We start from the raw sequence: 21,511 nt of genomic DNA on the forward strand, positions 1-21,511 counted from the left end.
GTAATTTTCGCTCCTAAGCCTTATTGGAAGAGAATGAACGAAATTGAGGCTATAAGGGGTCCTATTTATAGTTTAGGTAACTTAAGGACAAAGTAAGATTTGAATAATTAAATAATAGATTTAATCGTTATTCAAATCATTTCCTTATCTGCATCCAGGAGGCTTCTAAAAACCCTAAGGATGCTCTCAAAATCGTCCAACCTTTGGATGATTCTAGAATCGTTTCAATTGCTCAACTGTTGAACAATTACAATTCACTCATTGCACCTTTAATTAATCCCAAATTAAATCCAGATTAATTATGATTAATAATTAATTAATTCAATTGATTTCTTATTAATTTATTAATCATGTAAATTAACAAATCAATTATATAACAATTGATCGCATGTTAATTTTTTAATTACATAATAAATTAACATATCAATTATCTATTTCCAATTAATATATTAATCACATTTAACATATTATTTATCTTGTTTTCTCCTAATATCATTTCTAGTTATTTCTGACTATGAAGGCAACCCAAAATGAACTTTGCTAATTCAAGATTATACTAATTTAATAATTGGTTTACACACCTAATCCAACAATATTCACTTGTATTGGTCTTGGAACAACTCGTTTATATGGTTTATTATTAAAAATGAAAAATTTTCTATGAATTTTTGGGACGTTATATGTCACTTGCGCTTCTATCATTTTTTGTTCCACCTGACTCATCATCTCCGCCTTGCTCTCAGACACATTGATCAAATTTGTCTCCAAAATAATCGATAACAATAGATCCTGAAGCTGATCAAGCCGCTGTTTTTGCTTTACTTCTTCCAACGGGACGACGAAGATGTTGCTCATCTTCAAGATCTATCAGATCATTGTTGGGAAAGTTATATCAGGGTTTCTTGAACGCTTTGAATCGAAAGACGTTTGTGAAGTTCCTTCAGATTGTTTTTTCCATTTTGGAACATCTTTCAATTTGAACTTCAGATTGAGATATGGAAAAGGCTTACGGGTTGTCGTATATTGTAGTATATATGAGTAAATAGTTGTTTTTTTTTTTTCTTAAATTAATTTTTCAAAAAATGCGGTTGAACGGCTAATAAAAGGTGGTCAAACGTCAAATGCATAAAATAGCTCCTTATTATCTGATGTGAGTCGTTGATGGCACCACAATATTCCACGACCGCAAGCATCACCGAAACACAATGATGATGTTCATTGTCGTGGTTCGTGGCCACATCAACCAAGAGACATACCCATTGGTAATGGTCTCATGTATCTTACAACTATTATATTTAGGCTTTATTATTATTTATTTATTTTTATTATTTCTTAAAATAAAAGTAAATAGAAACTTATCCGGTCTTTTTACTCAAAACAAAATTGATTCCATTGTTACATTGTGTATATAAATAGAGTGTAATCAGAAAGTCAAAAGGTATGTTGGAAATGGAAGCGTCTCATCGTCGTCATGGTTGTATGTTTCTTTTTCGGAGCGAAGGAAATCCAGTTTACTCCAGTTGACATGAATTGGTGCGAACTCCATGGCTATGGCTTTCACCGACTGCTTTATCCGCCTATAAAAATGGCTTCCCTTCCATTTCCCTAAACCATCTCAATCATCCTTTCCATCTCCGACCAAAAAAACTAGAAAGGGAGATCATCCATATCGTTTGAACATGGGGAAGTCGTTCATTTTGGTGGCTTTCCTACTCATACTCGTCTCCATCGGAGCAACCACGGTTGGAGCTGATGACAACAAGCCTGACGATAAGAAGACTCCGGCTGCACCGGCACCCGCCCCTAAATACCAGAAACCAGCGCCGGCCCCGGCCCCCAAGGAGGAGAAACCAGCGCCGACTCCGGCCCCCAAGGAGGAGAAACCAGCTCCGACTCCGGCCCCCAAGGAAGAGAAGCCAAAACCAGCACCGGCTCCCAAGGAGGAGAAACCAGCGCCGACTCCGGCCCCCAAGGAGGAGAAGCCAAAACCAGCACCGGCTCCCAAGGAGGAGAAACCAGCGCCGACTCCGGCCCCCAAGGAGGAGAAGCCAAAACCAGCACCGGCTCCCAAGGAGGAGAAACCAGCGCCGACTCCGGCCCCCAAGGAGGAGAAGCCAAAACCAGCACCGGCTCCCAAGGAGGAGAAACCAAAGCCTTCTCCTGTCGACGAAGATACCACGAACTACGACGATGAGACACCAGACCCAAAAACAGGAAGCGAACGGGCTAAGTGTAAATCGAAAGGAGCTTGTAATAAGAAGACACTAACTTGTCCGGCAGAGTGCCCGGAGAGGAAGCCCAAAAAGAACAAGAAGAACAAAGGTTGCTTCATCCATTGTGGTAGCAAATGTGAAGCTACTTGCAAATGTATGTGCTCCACCTGTTCGACAAAATGCTTCTTTGAATTCCTAATAATCTACACTCTTAACTAATTTGCAATTGAATAACAGGGAGGAGGCCACAATGTAACGGGTATGGCTCATTATGTTACGATCCAAGGTTCGTCGGTGGCGATGGAGTCATGTTCTACTTCCATGGCGGCAAAGGACGTGATTTCGCTCTTGTCTCCGACACCAACCTCCAAATCAACGCCCACTTCATCGGAAACCGCCCAAATGGCCGGAAACGTGACTACACATGGGTCCAGTCCATCTCTATCATGTTCGACACCGACATCCTCCTTCTCTCAGCCAAGAAAGTGCAACAATGGGACGACTCCGTCGACGTGCTTCTAGTAAAATGGAACGGTCAACAAGTCAACGTCCCCTTCACCGGAGACGCAGAATGGAAAATCAACACCGGAGTAAGAGAAGTGGCGGTGGAAAGAACCGACGAGACTAACACTGTTAGAGTTACAGTCGGTGGACTGGTTGAAATCGACATGAAAGCTGTTCCGGTGACCAAAGAAGACGAAAAAGCTCACAACTACCAGTTACCATCAAATGACGCTTTTGCCCATTTCGAGACACAATTCAAATTCTCAAATCTCTCAGACAACGTCGAGGGCATTTTGGGAAAAACCTACAGACCAGGGTATGTTAGCCCAGTGAAGAGAGGGATCGCAATGCCATTAATGGGTGGAGAAGACAAATACGAAACTCCGTCTTTAACTTCACCTCGTTGCAAACTCTGCATATTTCAGTCAAATTACGAGTCTGCCCCTCCCGCTAACGGTTTATTTCAATACTAAATTACAAATCAATTATTGTAATTTCTTGAAATTTGTCAAATAAAGGTCATAAAGTTAAGGCTCTTGAATTTCTTTATTACCCAAATAAAATGGTTTTAAAGTTCTATTCTATGATTTATAATTGTAATTGTATTCGTATTTTTCATTCACACGATGCTTCTACGGCTAAACTTTTAACTACATTTACACAAGGATCACCAAAAGTAACAGTCGAAACTCCAACACTACAAGTCTTGAACCCAAGGCAAGCATTTTGTAGGATCGAAAGTGCATTATCACTCTTGCATTCGCCATGTCTAAAATTACCACATTGCCCTTGAGGTGTTCCAAAGCTAGCAAAACTTTATAGAAGAGATGACTTGATTAGGGATTTAGGGTGAGGGCATTCTAAAGAAACTTTGGTTCTTGTTTCCGTTTTCTTGTTGACTTATCTTGACTCCATGCTTTAATGGACGATGGGTGTGATTCAGACACATGTGAGTAGGGTTGTAAACGAACCGAACGAATATGAAGTAGAACTTGTTCATGTCCGTTCATTTAAGTTAGCCGAACAAACAAATGAACACGAATAGATAAACAAACGAGTTCTCTTGTTCATGTTCGTTCATTTAACAAATTACCTTGTTCGTGTTCGTTCGTTTATGTTCGTGCACATGCTAGACGAACATTAACGAACAAAGATAAACAAACACGATTGGACATATATGAACATAAACACACATATAATATATTAATTATAATTGAATATATATTAACATAAATAAATTTAAACTAACAATATAAACAAATGTTCACAAACATAAATGAACAAAATTGGACAATTGTTCATGTTCATTCGTTTAACTAAATGAACAAGAATTTATGTTCATGTTCGTTCATTTATTTTAAAAAAACAAACATAAACGAACTTCCCGACGAACGGTTCACAAATGGTTCGTTGAACGTTCAGTTTGTTTACAATCTTACATATGAACATAAACTTTGAAACATTTGTGTTGTGAAAGATATTTTTGTAGAGACTCCACCAATTTCTTCAAACTAACACAATTAGATTTCCACTAGGTTGTCACCGTGATTAAGGTACATGGTACTTACAAGATTATACCAATTAAATTGGTGGGTGTTATATCACATATTACCATACTTTTCGCATGTAATGTCAGTGTCACATCATTTACCCTTAACCTACAAAATTGGTAGGTGTAGTATCACACCTTACCATACTTTTCATTTTCTTTTTTTTATTAAATAAAATTTATTTTAATAAATATAATTATATAAAAATAATAAAAGGAAAGTACTTCATTAATTAAAAAAAATGCATACTAAATTAAAATCATAAATAAAAAACATAATCGAAAAATAGTAGAATAGTATGTTATGCCTAATCATCGTCGCTCGCAACGTCATCATAATCCTCACCCGAATCATCTTCAAACATGTCTGATTCGTCATTTGTATTGTCGAACAACTTATATTCAAAATCAACAACAATGGGATTCAATTGAGCATTGAAGATGTGTTCACTAAATCAATGCGGATATTGTGGTGTCCAACTCGGTCGTATAATTCCCCTATGCTCGCCATGTACATATGTAACGTACCAAAAATCCAAGGAAAAACTTTCATTTTTAAAACATTAATTCATACCACATTTTGTTCCCAAAATCATTCAAGATGAAAAATAGTATTTAAACATCAGAGTAAAAATCATGACTAATCAAATGCGGAATAAACTCTGGGGGATGTTGTGCAGTCACATCGGGCCCTTCCCTTTCATACTGGAAGTACCTGAAACCATAAACATGAAACTATAAGCACAAAGCTTAGTGAGTTCCCCAAAATACCACATATCATACATATCATGGGGCCATTTGGCCAAACCCATAATAATGGGCGTAGCCCTTCCTAGTCAACGGGGCCACCCTAACATAAAATTGGGCCTAGCCCATCATACAATGGGCACAACCCAACATACAATGGGCCCAAACCTCTCATGCAGTTGTCCCCAGTCCTACATGCATGCCATTGGCCCCAACCCATCATACAATGCAAAAGTCACAAAAACAGCTAGCATCCTACATAACGTATCCTAGTGGTCCGACATTGGTGCCTTCGACCTACATGTACAGTGAGGAGACTCACCTCAAATCCGAGATAACTGAAACACACACGCGCTGCTGCTACTGGGCTCTTCACACTAAACATATCCAAAACCATCCCTACTAAAAAATTAGGGTAATAACCCAAAATCAAGTTCCAACTCTTAATCTATCATGCTAAGGGTAGAAGACCATTTTACCCTTCCCATATCCGACCCAACAATCCATGGCCCAAAACCCAAAGGACCCAAGGCCCAAAAATGGCCCATATTGACTTCTGATGAGTACACCCCGCGTACCACCCCAATACGCTCGATGTACTGCTTAATCGAAGAGAAAGTAACGCGTTGAAACCCATTATCCGCAGCGTACCAGGAGGGTATGCCCGATGTACTACCCAACTACCCAAACTCAACTTTAAGCTCTTAATGCTTAAAGACCAAAACATCCAATTCACATATCTAACTCTATGGGGGCATCTTAAGTCATAAATTTCCAACTTTATGACTTTGCATGGTTTAATGGTGTCCAAAACCAAACCCTAACTTCTTACTAACACTTAATGGCTAAAAAATCATGCATGGTTGTACCACAACCATCAAGATCTAACTTTTATGCTACATAAACCTTAGATCAAACAAGAAATGAGTCAAATGACACCCTTAAGCTTTGCAATAGCTTTTACTCAAAAGAACCAAAATCATGGGACCAAAAGGTGACAAATCATAACCCAAAACTAGATCTACATGAAAGAACCATTAAGGTCGAAACTTTACACCTCCAAAAGATTGCAAAGTAGAAGAGAGTTATGGATCTTCAAGCTCCTAGCTAACCAACACTCATCTAATGAGTTCTTCTTCTTCTAAATGCACCAAAAAGACACCAAAATCACTCAAAGGCTCAATAATCTTTTAAATGGGGCTAGGGTTTCGAATTTTGGGTTAGAGAAGATGAAGGTTGAAGGTAAGAATGGTTTGCAATAAGATAAGGTCTTTAAATAGGGTCTAATACCCAAAAATTAGGGTTTAACCCTGACTGGCGTATGCCCAACGTACTCCATGTACGCTCTGTGTACGAGGAAGAAACTTTGCGATAACTTAAGCCTAGTACGCCCAACATAATAGCTTAAACCCAAAACCCTCCTAACTTCTAATGGTCATAACTCCCACGTCCCAATCCGTTTTTGGCATTCTGTATATGCTCGGAAAGGTAATGAGAAACCTTATAATTGTAGCACCTGGTTTTTGGTACATATTCTTTGTGATTAACTCTTTAAATATTTTCATTTGGCCTTGGACTCGGCGAGTTGATGGGATAACTCGCCGAGCAGAAGCGGGACAAGACACGGGGTTTAAGCTATGGACTCGGCGAGTTGGTACTGGTCGGACAAAAACCCTAATTCGAGGGTTTGCACCCTATTTAAACACTTTAACTTGGCCTCTTTCGTCCCATTTACCTCCAGAGAACCTCCATAGCATACCCTAGCCGTTGTTGAAGCAAATTAGAGCATTTGAAGAGTTTTTGGTGTACTTGTGATCCAAGGTAGGAAGAGAAGCTTGAAGGAAACGGGAAGGACTGAAGGGGATCCGAATTGGTGCATCATTTGCAGCTCATTAAAGGTAAAAAAAAAGTTTGTACCTAGATCTTCCAATTGTTAGATCCCATTTTGGTGGAGTTTTAGGGCTTTATGAGCCATTTTAGCTAGCCAACCATGAATGCAAGCATGGTTGGGGATGAGGGTGTGGATCTAGGACCCTTGAAGGGTCACAAAGCAGAAAGGGGGTGCTTTTCCACCAAAGAAAGGCTCCATGCAACTCAAGGGTTTGTTTTAGGACCTTTTGAGCTTAAAGTCCCATGCAAGCACGTAAAGGTTGTGACTTTAAGCGCTATAGATATATCCTTTGATCAAGAGCTGTGCATCAGAAATGGAAGATCAAGTGAGAATATGCGACAGACTCGGCGAGTCCATCCTTGGACTCGGCGAGTCCAAGCTTATGTCCCAAATCAGTTGAGGGTCAAAAGGACCTAGTTGAGTGTGGAAAGGTTTTAGGGAGTCCCGGGGAGTGACCCAACGTTCTGGACTAACCAATTGTTCGGGATATTCATGGGACTCGGCGAGTGCATGAGCAGACTCGACGAGTCCAAGGCAATCTTCATATGGATGAAGATGAACTCGACGAGTTGTTCATACAACTTGGTGAGTCAAGGACAGGACCTGTTTATCAGGTGAAGATGAACTCGACGAGTTGTTCATACAACTTGGCGAGTCGGATGAAGATTCAGTCGATGTTCATTTAGAAGGAAAACTCATCGAGTCATTGCCTAACTCGACGAGTAGAGTCGGGGATAAGGACAAATAGAGGGATACGGACTCGGCGAGTTGGCAAGCCAACTTGGCGAGTCAGGTCAACTGGAAGTTGACTTTAACCTTGACTTTGACTTGGTAGGGGTAGGATGGTCATTTTACCCTAAGGTCAGTTAGCAGTGTTTGATTAAGTGTTTTGTTGGAAGTGCAGCCGAGGATTTCCGGAGCAGTGGCAGCAGATACACAGTTCCCGCGCAGATCAGCAGCTACTTCGAGGTGGGTTACCTTCCAGTAGCGGTGGATCTACAGCCACAATGCAGACCCACCAGTAGGAGTTGTATGTTAGATGATTGTCTTTGTGATATCATCTAGGTTTGCTACTACCTGATATGTTATATGTTGGCATGATATGTTATATATGATAGTAGTAGAGTTCGGTTGTTAGGACCGAAGGGTAGGTCAGGCACCCCAGATATTTCTGATAGTATGTGATGGTATGTTTGTATGCTAGCATGATATGTTATATGTGATAGGGGTAGTAGGAGGGGAATAGTCCCCAAGTTCGGTTGTTAGGACCGACGGGTAGGTCAGCACCCCAGAATAGCTTGACATGGGTAGGTCAGCACCCCAGAATGGCTTGACACGGGTAGGACGACACCCTAGAATGGCCGCACGGGTAGGTCGGCACCCCAGAATGGCCGTACCGGGTAGGTCGGGCATCCCAAAATTGCCCGACAGTATGTATGCTATATGATTGTATGGTATGTGGTACGATGGGGGGGGGGGGACTCACTAAGCTTCGTGCTTACAGTTTTCAGTTTTGGTTTCAGGTACCTCTTCATCGAAGGGGAAGGAGCTGGCGCGGTAGCGGCACATCATACACACACACTGTTTTCCGCTTTACGAACTTGTTTTGGGATTTGTACTTTGTTATTGGGTTGTTTTCATATTTTGGGTTTCAGACACGATATATGTTATGAAATGACTTGATCAGACAATGTTTTATTTAAAAATGTTTTCCAAAGTATTGATTTTAAAAAACGAAATTTTTGGGCGTGCAATTTGGGTTGTTACAAGTTGGTATCAGAGCCCTGGATTTGAGGGATTCGGGCACACCTTCGAGGGTGTCTGAACTCAAATAGAGGAATGAAAGGATTTCGAAAAAGAAAAAGTTTTCTAGAATATTAAGTAAAGAGTTTTAAGAAAAAACGAAGTGTGTGATGTGCACGACCGACCGAGCTCAAGTAAGTATTCCCCAAAGTACCCATACAATGTTATGCAATGTTTATCAGTTCAGTAGAACAACATGCTAGTATAGGACTAAGGGTCTAGGAGTGATGCCTTATGTGCCTGATTTATGTGCTTCAGCTTATATGAATTGCATGCTAGTGTTAAGTAGACAGCAGTAGGATAGCTTGTTCAGGTTATGCCTGATAGTATGAGCTTAGCATTGTATGCTAGTACAATTTCTTTCTATGAGAACAGACTTGCTTGAGTAGTTTACCTGCATCCGAATGTTGTTTGCCTTGTGCTTTGTGGGACTCTAAGTGATGGGAGTTAACCATTAGGTGAATACGTCACGTCACATGTGGTCAGGGTTGAATAATCTCAGAGTGCTGGATTTGGCCCTATCGCGCAGCTCTTGGCTGAGTCTAACCGTTGTAGGGACGAGTCTGTTACTCGAAGGATTATCTGAGCCTAATCACATGTGATGGTATCCAGGTGATGGCTAATTGGCATTACAAGGAGGCCTTCAGCAACTGAGGACCGGTTTGGGTAGGGCCAAAGATTTTCCCTAGCGTAAGCCTAGGATGAGGATAACAGTGATCAACAGTGGTAAAAAAAGGATCTGGTGGAGTCAAGCCAGTCCTTGAAGAAGGTACGAATATATGTGGAAGGTAGTATGGGACCGTACTACCGAAAGCAGAGGATCCGTACCCGAACTAAGGAAAGCTGAGATAAGACCAGGGAACTTGTAGTAGATGTGATCCCTCAAGAGGTACCAGTATCACTAATGGTTGTTATTATGTATAGTAAAATGGTGGTACAACGTTCGAGGCTAGCAGTTGGCAGCTCAAGAGAGGGATCAGGTTCGGGATCAGGTTCCGAGCCAGTAGATGAGGGGCTACATGAGTTCATAGCGTCAGAGATCACCAGAGGTATCCTTGAGTCGACCCCACCATCTTCGGGTCGATCAAGGAAGGGATAGTTGAGTTGATGGAGGATCGCCTCAGGGCATTCAGGAGTGACCTGACATCTGGCCAGTCATGTTCTCGCACACTGTCCTTCAAGGACTTCAGGGGCAGTGGTGCGCCGGATTTTCATGGGGCGAAGGACCCCATACCTGCCAGACGATGGATTGCAGACATCGAGTCTGCACAGTTGACTAGCTTCTGCCCCGAGGGGTCGAATGTGACGTTTGCAGCAGGGTGTTTGAGAGACAGAGCTAGAGACTGGTAGGAGTCTGTTGGTGACTCATTGGGAGCCTCGGCTGTTGAGGCTATGTCATGGTCAGACTTCGTGACCAGGTTCCGAGCAGAGTTTGCACCAGCTGTGGAGCTTTAGCAGCTGGCCAGGGAGTTTTTGGATATGTGGTAGACCACGGAGACTATGGCGGAGATCACCGCCAAGTTCCGGTAGAGGGCGTTGTTGGTGCCCTAGTACGCGAGTGATGAGGATATGAGGAGGACCCGCTATCATGACATGCTACGAGCTGATATTCGAGAGCATGTTAGTTTTTCCACTTGCCCTACTCTGGAGTCCATGATTGCCAGGTCCAGGGAAAGGGAGATCGATCTGGAGCACATCCGGAAGAGGAAGACAGAGGAGGGACAGATGGGAGGGGCTTCGGGGAAGAAGCCCAAGGGATCAGATGGTAGGCCGAAAGGCCAGTCGGGACCGGGCCGCTGCAGGAAATGCGGCAGGCCACATGAGGGAGCATGTAGACTGGGATCGTCGGGCTGCTATAAGTGCGGCAAGATGAGGAACTTCAGCAGGGATTGTACCGCCCCTGCACCTATGATACAAACATCAGAGTTGTTGTGTTTCCATTGCAACTAGAGGGGCCACAAGAAGGCCAATTGCCCCCAGTTGACAGTAGCAGCGCCAGTGAAGGCGCCAGCTCTAGCGACCCTGCGGATTACTGATGGCCGGCAGGGCAAGGCAGAGGCTCCAGTGGTGAGGAGCCGGGCATTTCAGCTGACTACCGAGGAGGCACGCAGCGCACCCGATGTGGTGACGAGTATGATTCTTTCCCACTGTTTTATTTATATGATGTTGATATGTGCTCTGTATATATGTGTTTAGGATCGTTCCATGTGATTGGTATCCTAGTTCAGGTGTTGTTGGACTCGGGTGCCACCCGACCGTTCATTTCTCTTGCGCTTAGCAAGAAGTTCACTGAGTCTTCGGGCATGTTGGATTGCTCTTTAGAGGTAGAGATTGCCGATGATCAATCAGTGCGAGCATTAACAGTGTTCAGAGATTGCGTTCTGAGGTTATTTGAGGAGCGCTACTTGGTGTATTTGGTTCCTATTCCGTTGCGTAGGAACAAGGTGATTATAGGCATGGATTGGTTAAGCCCTAATGGGGCGGTGATAGATTGCGCACAGCAGCTGGTGCGAATCAGGACCCCAAATGGGGGAGAGTTGGTAGTCCATGGCGAGAGGCCACAACATGGACCCACAGTATGTTCGGCGGCGAGATCTAGGCGCTACCTTCAGTAGGGTTGCATGGGATATGTCACGTATGTTATGGATATCCGGGAGGCGGGTAAGGCGACGGTGAGCAAGGTCCCGGTGTTGCAGGACTACACATACATGTGCCCAGAGGAGCTTCCTTGGATACCTCCAGAGCAACAGGTGGAGTTCAGGATCGACCTAGTCCCTGGTGCGGCTCCGATAGCCAAGGCACAATATCGGTTGGCTCCTCCTGAGATGCAGGAATTGTCTACACAGCTGCAGGAGCTATTAGACAAGGGATTCATTAGACCGAGCAATTCACCCTGGGGAGCCCCAATTCTATTTGTGAAGAAGAAGGACGGGTCGCATCGGATGTGTATAGATTACTGGGAGATGAACAAGGTAACGGTGAAGAACCGTTACCCACTCCCGAGGATTGATGACCTATTTGACCAGCTACAGGGAGCATCTTGGTTTTCCAAGGTTGATCTGCGTTCAGGATATCATCAGATGATGGTCAGAGAGGAGGATGTGCAGAAGACTGCGTTTCGGACGCGCTATGGCCACTACGAATTTGTGGTGATGCCCTTCGGGCTCACCAATGCTCCTGCCGCGTTCATGGACCTCATAAACCGCGTGTGTAGACCGATGTTAGACCGATCTGTGATAGTGTTTATTGATGATATATTGGTTTATTCCAAGACGCAGGAGGAGCACCTGCGGGAGGTGCTGGAGACTTTGAGGAAGGAGAACTTGTATGCTAAGTTCTCCAAGTGTGAGTTCTGGTTGCGCGAGGTGCAGTTCCTCGGACATCTCGTCAACCAGAACGGGATCTTAGTGGACCCGACCAAGGTAGAGGCTGTGATGAGATGGGAAGTTCCAAAGTCTCCATCTGATATTCGAAGTTTCCTAGGATTAGCAGGCTATTATCGGAGATTCATTCGGGATTTCTGTGACACCCTAATTTTTTTTTTTTGCAAAATTTTTTGAACTTTTAGAACCCATCTTAAATTAAATTAAAACAACTGAAATAGTCATAACATAATTCATCTACTTAAAAATCTTATAAAATGAGTGCGGAAGTAATAATAATAATAAGGTCCCAACAAAAATAACTAGTAGTGATGTCCCGGTGCTCCATGTCAAGCCCTAGCCTCTTTAATCTTAACACCTGAAAAGTTATAAGGGAAACCATAAGCACAAAGCTTAGTGAATTCAAACACAGACATTGTACTAACATTCATATTTACTAACCCTAATCCATTTTCCAATTATAGTTTTATAATAAGGGCAAAGAACGAATCAACGCCAATAATACAAGAAGGACTTGTAGGTTTGAGCCGCACCAGGAACATCCCGTATCACTTGGCCCTAATCATCGCACCTCATGATGAGTATTACGTTGGTGATCTTACCTACCCACCGCACCGGTAAATCCGTATCCTTTGGTGGTGTCCCCATATCCATGATTAGTTACATACAGTGCACATGTACGAATTAAAACAATACTTATATAGCATGCTTTTATAATAAATTCAAATAATCACACACGAGCTAACTAGCAAACACAATCATCAATACAACGGTGTGAGAGAACTCACCTTGAGTGAGTAGTAAGGATAGATAAGAATCAAATAATGCTACCAAGCTTGAGCAAACTTCAAAACCTCACCTAAGAATGACTAAAGGTTAGAAAGGAGAAGTAATGAAGCTATGAGTTGAGAAAAGAGTAATCACAGCAAGGTCTCTAAAATAGACCTACTGTTTAAAATGGATTTACTCCAAAATCTAAAACAGAAACATAGATTTAACTAAATTCTATAGGAACTATGATTGCTCAGGATTCCACAACTATAAAGAACTCATTCTAACTCCAAAAGATGAATTAAATATGAATTTTACAAAATGGTGTATCACTTCTGTCTCCAACAATACAGCCAAGTGATGTTGGCCAATTCTACCTAACTTGTGAGTAGAATTCGTCCAAAAAAAATTAATATCAGTAAAGGACATACAAATGAAAGTCTCAGAGTTGGAACTGAATGAAAATCATCTCCCAAACTCCAGATATAAAATTCACATTGTGGACAATCACAGCACTAGCAAAAGCTGGTGACTGCCCACTGATCTGGAGTGTGGATCCATTCTAACCAATTTATAATTGGAAATAACACCCCATCTTCTCCAGATCTTAAATTCATGATATACGTAACATATAGAAACTTGGAATCACTCTGGATCCTTTTCCAAGCCTTAGAAATAATGAAAACAAAATGACATATCAGAACAGACCCGGATCAGACCTAACAGCAAAGATGCCATTCTTTTCCATAGATAAAGTCCTTATCAGTGAGGTTAGCCTTCTTAAGAACGTTAGCCAACTCAAATTTTTAACTTTTGGAACTGGTTTGGGGTCGGTTTGAGTTCTAGATCTCAAGATATGAGTTTTACAAAATGACTACAGATCTGATGGAAAATAGAATCGTAGCCACCCGTGATTCCTTTTTGGCTTATCCATCCTTCTCCCTTTGAAATACATTTTAAGATGTGTTCATCATCCCAATTTAGTCCTCATGATCATGGTGGTACTAAAAAGGGTTAGGTATCATTAGGATTTCATTTTGCCACAAGATTGTAATAACAATCAACATGAAAATGAACATAAAGCACATAAAATCACCATTCTCCCTTTTAGGGTTTCCATGATCTTTTACCACATGTAATCCCCTAGATCCATCATCCACCATATATGGGATGAAGATAGGATCTTGAGATTATGTATAACATACAATTACAAATCAAATAAGAAGGAGAAGAAGTGAAGATGAAATCATAAAACTAGAACAAGGTTATGAATCAAGTTGTAAGAAATGATAAGGAGGTTCATACCAATATGAATCAACGCTGGAAATGAACAAGAATTAAGCTCCAAACAACATCCCCTTGGATGCTCTTGATCCCAAAGAGATAGAGAACGATTTTAGAGAGAGAGAGAGAGGGAGGGTTTAGAGTGTTTTTCTTGTGTGTGTTCCAAATGACTCAATTAACACATTAAGTACTATCTACTAGATGGACTTTGCAAATAGGCCCATAGTCCATGGACTTCAATAAAAGGAGTTTACAAGATGATCAAAAGAGTCCAATAACATAAGAAATCAAACATTGGTTAAATAAATTAACCCAAGGTTACAAGGATAATTAAATTAAAATAACCAAACGTACCGTGAAAAACCGGGGCGTTACAACTCTCCCCCACTAAGAACGGACTTCGTCCTTGAAGTCAACACCTAGAAACAGATCCGGATAATGAGCCCGCATCTCGCATTCCGTTTCCTAAGTCCATTCCGAACCCTTCCTATGTTGCCACTGCACCTTAACCAGGTTTATAGTCTTGTTGTGGAGAGCTTTCGTCTTTCGTTCTAAAATAGCGATTAGTTTCTCAACATAATTGAGACGCTCGTTAATCTATATGTCCTCCAGTGGTATCACAGCAGTCTCATCAACAATGCATTTTCGTAACTGAGACACGTGGAACGTATTATGAATTAGACTAAGCTCGTCAGGAAGCTCTAAACGGTAAGCCACCTTCCCCACACGGGCTACGACCTTGTAGGGTCCAATGAATCGAGGTCCGAGCTTTCTCCGCTTCCGAAATCGAATCACACCTTTCCAGGGGGAGACTTTAAGCAACACATAATCTTTGGAGCGTCTTTTGTCGGCATAACTTTTCTGACGATTGCTCGCTGTGACCAAATGATCCCGAATCACTTGGATTTTCTCCGTAGTCTGTAGCACGATATCGGTACTCCCAAGTACCCTCTACCCAACCTCGCCCCAACAAACGGGCGTCCTGCACTTCCTCCCGTACAAGGCTTCATACGGAGGCATTTTAATGCTCGAGTGATAGCTGTTGTTATAAGAAAACTCTGCTAGATGTAGATGGTCATCCCAACTACCCCCAACATCAATCGCACACGCCCTAAGCATGTCCTCCAAGGTCTGAATCGTCCGCTCACTTTGCCCGTCTGTCTGCGGATGGAAGGCGGTACTAAAATGTAATCGTGTGCCCAATTCCTCTTGAAACTTCCTCCAGAACCGAGAGGTAAATCGGGTGTCTCGATCGGAGACGATAGAAACGGGCACCCCATGTAATGAGACAATCTCCCGAACAAAGATCTCGGCTAATTTCTCCGCCGATGAGCTCTCCTTTATAGCCAGAAAGTGAGCACTCTTAGTCAAACGATCAACAATCACCCATATCGTATCGGATCCTCGGGCAGTTCTAGGAAGTTTTGTAATGAAGTCCATGGTTAGATGCTCCCATTTCCATTCAGGAATCTCCAATGGTTGCAACTTCCCATGCGGTTTTTGGTGTTCCGCCTTGACCTTCCGACAAGTCATACATTCTTCCACAAATCGAGCCACATCATTCTTCATTCCATGCCACCAGTAAGCTTCATGAAGGTCCCGATACATTTTAGTAGCACCAGGATGGATAGAAAATTTTGATTTATGAGACTCATCCATTAGGGTTTTCCGATTTCCCACGATATATGGAACCCAAACCCTACCGTAGCGAGTAAGCAAACCCCGCTCGTCTCGTTCCATCTTAGGCAACTCTTTCCCAATCTTCTCACGCCTGATGTTTTCCTCCAGTATTGCCGTCTTTTGGGCGTCCCGGATTAGATCTAACAAAGACGACACCATCGTGATTCGGAGACACTTAGCTCGAAGCGGTTCGGCAGATTGTTTACGACTGAGAGCATCAGCTACCACATTAGCTTTACCGGGGTGGTAGTGAATTTCACAATCATAATCTTTTACCACATCCAACCATTGGATCTGCCTCATATTCAAATCCCGCTGCTCGATCAAATATTTCAGACTCTTATGGTCAGTGTATATGATAAACTTCACTCCATAGAGATAGTGTCTCCAAATCTTAAGAGCAAAAACAACAGCCCCAAGCTCCAAATCATGAGTGGGGTAGTTTCGTTCGTGGGGTTTCAGCTGTCGGGAGGCATAGGCTATCACCCTATCTCGTTGCATTAACACGGCACCAAGACCTTGAAGCAATGCATCATAGTAAACCACCATATCCTCAACCCCATCAGGTAAGGCCAAAATCGGAGCATCACACAATCGTTTCCTTAACTCATCAAACGCCAGCTACTGCTCCGGGCCCCAAACGAAATTCATTGATTTCTTGGTCAATCAGGTGAGTGGTAAGGCGATTTTAGAGAAATTTTCAATGAACCTCCGGTAATAACCAGCTAAACCCAAGAAACTGCGAATTTCAGAAGGTGTTTTCGGAATCTTCCATTGTTTAACCGCATCAACCTTGGCTTGATCGACCTTAATACCGTGTTTGTTTACCACATGCCCCAAGAACTGAACTTCTTCCAACCAAAATTCACACTTTGAGAATTTAGCATAAAGCCTTTCTCTTGCCAGAGTTTCCAGAATCTCCCGAAGGTGTTGCTGATGCTCATCTTTGCTCTTAGAATAGACTAAGATATCATCTATGAGCACTATGAGCGAACGGTCAAGCATCAGGCTACACACCCGGTTCATGAGATCCATAAACGCTGCGGGTGCATTGGTGAGCCCAAAAGGCATCACCACGAATTCAAAGTGCCCATATCGAGTACGGAATGCTGTTTTCTCAATGTCTTCTTCATGAACCCGCATCTGATGGTAACCGGAACGTAAATCAATCTTGGAAAACCAAGATGCTCCCTGAAGCTGATCGAAAAGATCGTCAATACGTGGCAACGGGTACCTATTCTTTATCGTGCGCTTGTTTAGCTCCCTATAATCAATACACATTCGCTGGGATCCATCTTTCTTCTTCACAAATAGAATAGGAGCACCCCAAGGCGAGCAACTTGGCCGTATAAACCCTTTATCACTTAGTTCTTGAAGTTGATCTTGGAGCTCTTTCATTTCAGGTGGTGCCAAGCGGTAAGGAGATTTCGCTACCGGAGTCGCACCTGGCACCAAATCAATGCAAAACTCCACTTGTCGAATAGGTGGCAAGCCAGGGAGTTCCTCCGGAAAGACATCGCTGAAGTCAGAAATGATAGGAACGTCGTCTAGTGCTATAGCAGAAGAGCAAGAAGCCATAGCTAGACTGGGAATGTCCCCCTGAATAATAAGTTCTCTACCTCTAGGGTTTCGAACACGAACTTGCTTCTTACGACAGTGGATTTCCGCATCAAACGCATCTAGCCAATCCATGCCTACGATAACGCAGAGCTCTCGCATCGCAATAGGGATAATATCAATAGGGAATTCAACTCTAGAAAACTCGAGAGTGCAACCCCGATAAACATCGGTGAAATAAATAGTGCGGTTGTCGGCAACTTCGACAACCATTGGGCGAGCCAATTTTCCGATACTACACCCCAAACGATTAATAAACGTGCGAGATACAAAAGAATGGGTAGCACCGCTATCAAACATAACAACAGCAGGCTCGTAATCTAGCAAATAAGTGCCTGATTTACCACATACAATCATGTAAACAATTCTAACTACCATTTATTAAATAATGGCAGGAGAGAAAAGAAAAAAAAAAGAAATTTACCTGCCATTGTCGTGGTAATCACCGGCTCATCCGCAGTCATCTGGTGAGCACGACCTCGTGTCACCATAGTGGGTCCCTTAGAAGACGATGCAATTGTAGGATTTGTACCCCCGCCTCCTTTACCAGCCTTTAACTTCGGGCATTCGGGCTTCTTGTGTCCCGTCTCGTTGCAGTGATAGCAAACGGGAGCAACAGAAGTAATCTGAGGAACTGCACTTGCAGGGGGAGCCCTACAATTCTTCCAATGATGCCCTGGCTTTTTACACTTGTAGCATATCAACGGATTTTTCTCGCAATGACCTGAAGACGGCCTGTACTCATACCTTGACTTATCACCCTACTTTTGCTTTTTCTGGGCATCTCCGGATGTCTTGGAGGAGGTGTCATTGGCCTTCCTCTTGGACTGGGTCTGCAACTCGATTTCCCTCCTCCTCGCTGCATCCATGATCGCGGATAAAGTCGGGAGCTCCTGCATGCTAACGAATTCCCGAATCTCGGTACGTAGAATGGTAGTGTATTGGCTGACCAACCAGGCCTCGTTCCCAGCAAACGAGGGACAAAAAAATAGCATCTCCAAGAACTTGGCGTTCAGGTCGCTAACAGACTCAGTAGTTTGCTGTAAGGCCATGAACTCTTGCTGCATCCGCTGCTGCTCCACCTTGGGCACATATTGTGCCTCGAACCTCTCCATAAATTGGGCCCAAGACATGGACCTCACTTCTTCTTCGTTTAATAGAGCGGTGATGGTGTTCCACCATGTCTTTCCCCTTTTTCGCAGCTGATTCATGGCGATCACAACTTTGTACTGATCCGGACACCCAACAGTCATGAAGGCGCCCTCAACATCTGACACCCAGTGCTTAGCAGCAACCGGGTCAGATTCACCGTTCCAAAGAGGAGGACTACACTTGCTGAACTTCTCGAAGTAGTATGCCGAATCCCGAACGGGCGGAGCTGATAACGCTCCCCTGGGAATAGCTGCGAGGCGCTCATCCAGAAGAGCTTTGAACTGGTTGATTATGTCATTGGTCACGCCCGGGATTAGTTCGTTGAAAGCGTTATTGAATTCCTCAGCGACAATATTCCTAACTTGCTCCATTTGGAGCTGATTAAGGCGAGCAGGCGGAGCCATCTGTATCCGTAGAAGGAGGAAAATATTTAGAAATAATTCAGCCTAGATATTTCTAGGAAGACGAAACACTCAGCTTGCCGAAAATTTCTCAACCTTGCCCCGTCCCGAAACCGGCACCGATGTTTCAAATAGTAGGGGCCCTTCTACTACCTTCCACACAAGTTCCAATTTCGCATTCGCGTCTAGTTTCAAAATTTCCAGCTCGCTCTAGTCGTTAGTTGTACAACTCTCTCACATGTTAACATTAAATAAGTATGTAATCTAACATTTTAAGACTAGTAGAATCCAATTCATAGTCAACAATTTAACATAAACATTTAACATAAGAAATAAGGCTTACTTGGCTGGCCGACTGACACACCGCGACATCTTCCACTACTAGTCTTCAGAAAGTTTGAAAAATCTTTTAAAAAGAAAATAAACTCTTATAGAGCCTCAAATTTGTGTCTAGAACATCCACAAGAATGCCTAGTTCCCTCAAATTGTGGCTCTGATACCAACTTGTGACACCCAAAATTTTCTTTTTTTGCAAAAATTTTAAACTTTTAAAACCCATCTTACATTAAATTAGAACAACTGAAATAGTCATAACATAATCCATCTACTTAACAATCTTAGAAAATAAGTGCGGAAGTAATAATAATAATAAGGTCCCAACAAAAATAACTAGTAGTGATGTCCCGGTGCTCCATGTCAAGCCCTAGCCTCTTTAATCTTAACACCTGAAAAGCTATAAGGGAAACTGTAAGCACAAAGCTTAGTGAATTCAAACACAGACATTGTACTAACATTCATATTTACTAACCCTAATCCATTTTCCAATTATAGTTTTATAATAAGGGCAAAGAACGAATCAACGCCAATAATACAAGGACTTGTAGGTTTGAGCCGCACCGGGAAGATCCCGTATCACTTGGCCCTAATCACCGCACCTCATGATGAGTATTACGTTGGTGATCTTACCTACCCACCGCACCGGTAAATCTGTATCCTTTGGTGGTGTCCCCATATCCATGATTAGTTATATACAGTGCACATGTACGAATTAAAACAATACTTATATAGCATGCTATTATAATAAATTCAAATAATCACACACGAGCTAACTAGCAAACACAATCATCAATACAACGGTGTGAGAGAACTCACCTTGAGTGAGTAGTAAGGATAGCTAAGAATCAAATAATGCTACCAAGCTTGAGCAAACTTCAAAACCTCACCTAAGAAGGACTAAAGGTTAGAAAGGAGAAGTAATGAAGCTATGAGTTGAGAAAAGAGTAATCACAGCAAGGTCTCTAAAACAGACCTGCTGTTTAAAATGGATTTACTCCAAAATCTAAAACAGAGACATAGCTTTAACTAAATTTTATAGGAAACTATGATTGCTCAGGATTCCACAACTATAAAGAACTCATTCTAACTCCAAAAGATGAATTAAATATGAATTTTACAAAATGGTGTATCACTTCTGTCTCCAACAATACAGTCAAGTGATGTTGGCCAATTCTACCTAACTTGTGAGTAGAATTAGTCCAAACCAAAATTAATAGAAGTAAAGGACATACAAATGAAAGTCTCAGAGTTGGAATTGAATGAAAATAATCTCCCAAACTCCAGATATAAAATTCACATTGTGGACAATCACAGCACTAGCAAAAGCTGGTGACTACCCACTGATCTGGAGTGTGGATCCATTCTAACCAATTTATAATTGGAAATAACACCCCATATTCTCCAGATATTAAATTCATGATATAAGGAACATATAGAAACTTGGAATCACTCTGGATCCTTTTCCAAGACTTAGAAATGATGAAAACAAAATGACATATCAGAACAGACCCGGATCAGACCTAACAGCAAAGATGCCATTCTTTGCCATAGATAAAGTCATTATCAGTGAGGTTAGCCTTCTTAAGAAAGTTATCCAACTCAATTTTTGAACGTTTGGAACTGGTTTGGGGTCGGTTTGAGTTCTATATATCAAGATATGAGTTTTACAAAATGACTACAGATCTGATGGAAAACAGAATCGTAGCCACCCATGATTCCTTTTTGGCTTATCCATCCTTCTCCCTTTGAAACACATTTTAAGATGTGTTCATCATCCCAATTTAGTCCCCATGATCATGGTGGTACTAAAAAGGGTTAGGTATCATTAGGATTTCATTTTTCCACAAGATTGTAATAACAATCAACATGAAAATGAACATAAAGCACATAAAATCACCATTCTCCCTTTTAGGGTTTCCATGATCTTTTACCACATGTAATCCCCTAGATCCATCATCCACCATATATGGGGTGAAGATAGGACCTTGATATGATGTATAAAATACAATTACAAATCAAATAAGAAGGAGAAGAAGTGAAGATGAAATCATAAAACTAGAACAAGGTTATGAATCAAGTTGTAAGAAATGATAAGGAGGTTCATACCAATATGAATCAAGGCTGGAAATGAACAAGAATTAAGCTCCAAACAGCATCCTCTTGGATGCTCTTTATCCCAA

At 42.2% G+C, this 21,511-nt stretch overlaps 1 protein-coding gene across 1 annotated transcript; it reads left to right on the plus strand.

Annotated features, from left to right (window-relative positions):
• The first annotated feature begins 1,342 nt into the window (after positions 1-1,342).
• Positions 1,343-3,301, plus strand: LOC111877514 (uncharacterized). Its single transcript, XM_023874039.3, has 2 exons — positions 1,343-2,367; positions 2,451-3,301. Exons 1-2 carry the CDS (start codon positions 1,680-1,682, stop codon positions 3,188-3,190), a joined length of 1,428 nt encoding a protein of 475 aa, XP_023729807.2. The 5' UTR covers positions 1,343-1,679; the 3' UTR covers positions 3,191-3,301.
• Positions 3,302-21,511: the final 18,210 nt, after the last annotated feature.

The sequence above is a fragment of the Lactuca sativa genome, chromosome 6 (genome assembly GCF_002870075.4).
Source record: "Lactuca sativa cultivar Salinas chromosome 6, Lsat_Salinas_v11, whole genome shotgun sequence".
In the NCBI taxonomy this organism is placed as follows: Eukaryota; Viridiplantae; Streptophyta; class Magnoliopsida; order Asterales; family Asteraceae; genus Lactuca; species Lactuca sativa.

What these genes read in the sequence shown, in the direction of transcription:
- LOC111877514 (XM_023874039.3), top strand. Translation starts at nt 1,680, where the DNA reads ATGGGGAAGTCGTTCATTTTGGTGGCTTTCCTACTCATACTCGTCTCC. An exon ending in ATGTGAAGCTACTTGCAAAT is followed by an intron (nt 2,368 to 2,450) that starts GTATGTGCTCCA and finishes ATTGAATAACAG; the next exon opens with GGAGGAGGCCACAATGTAAC.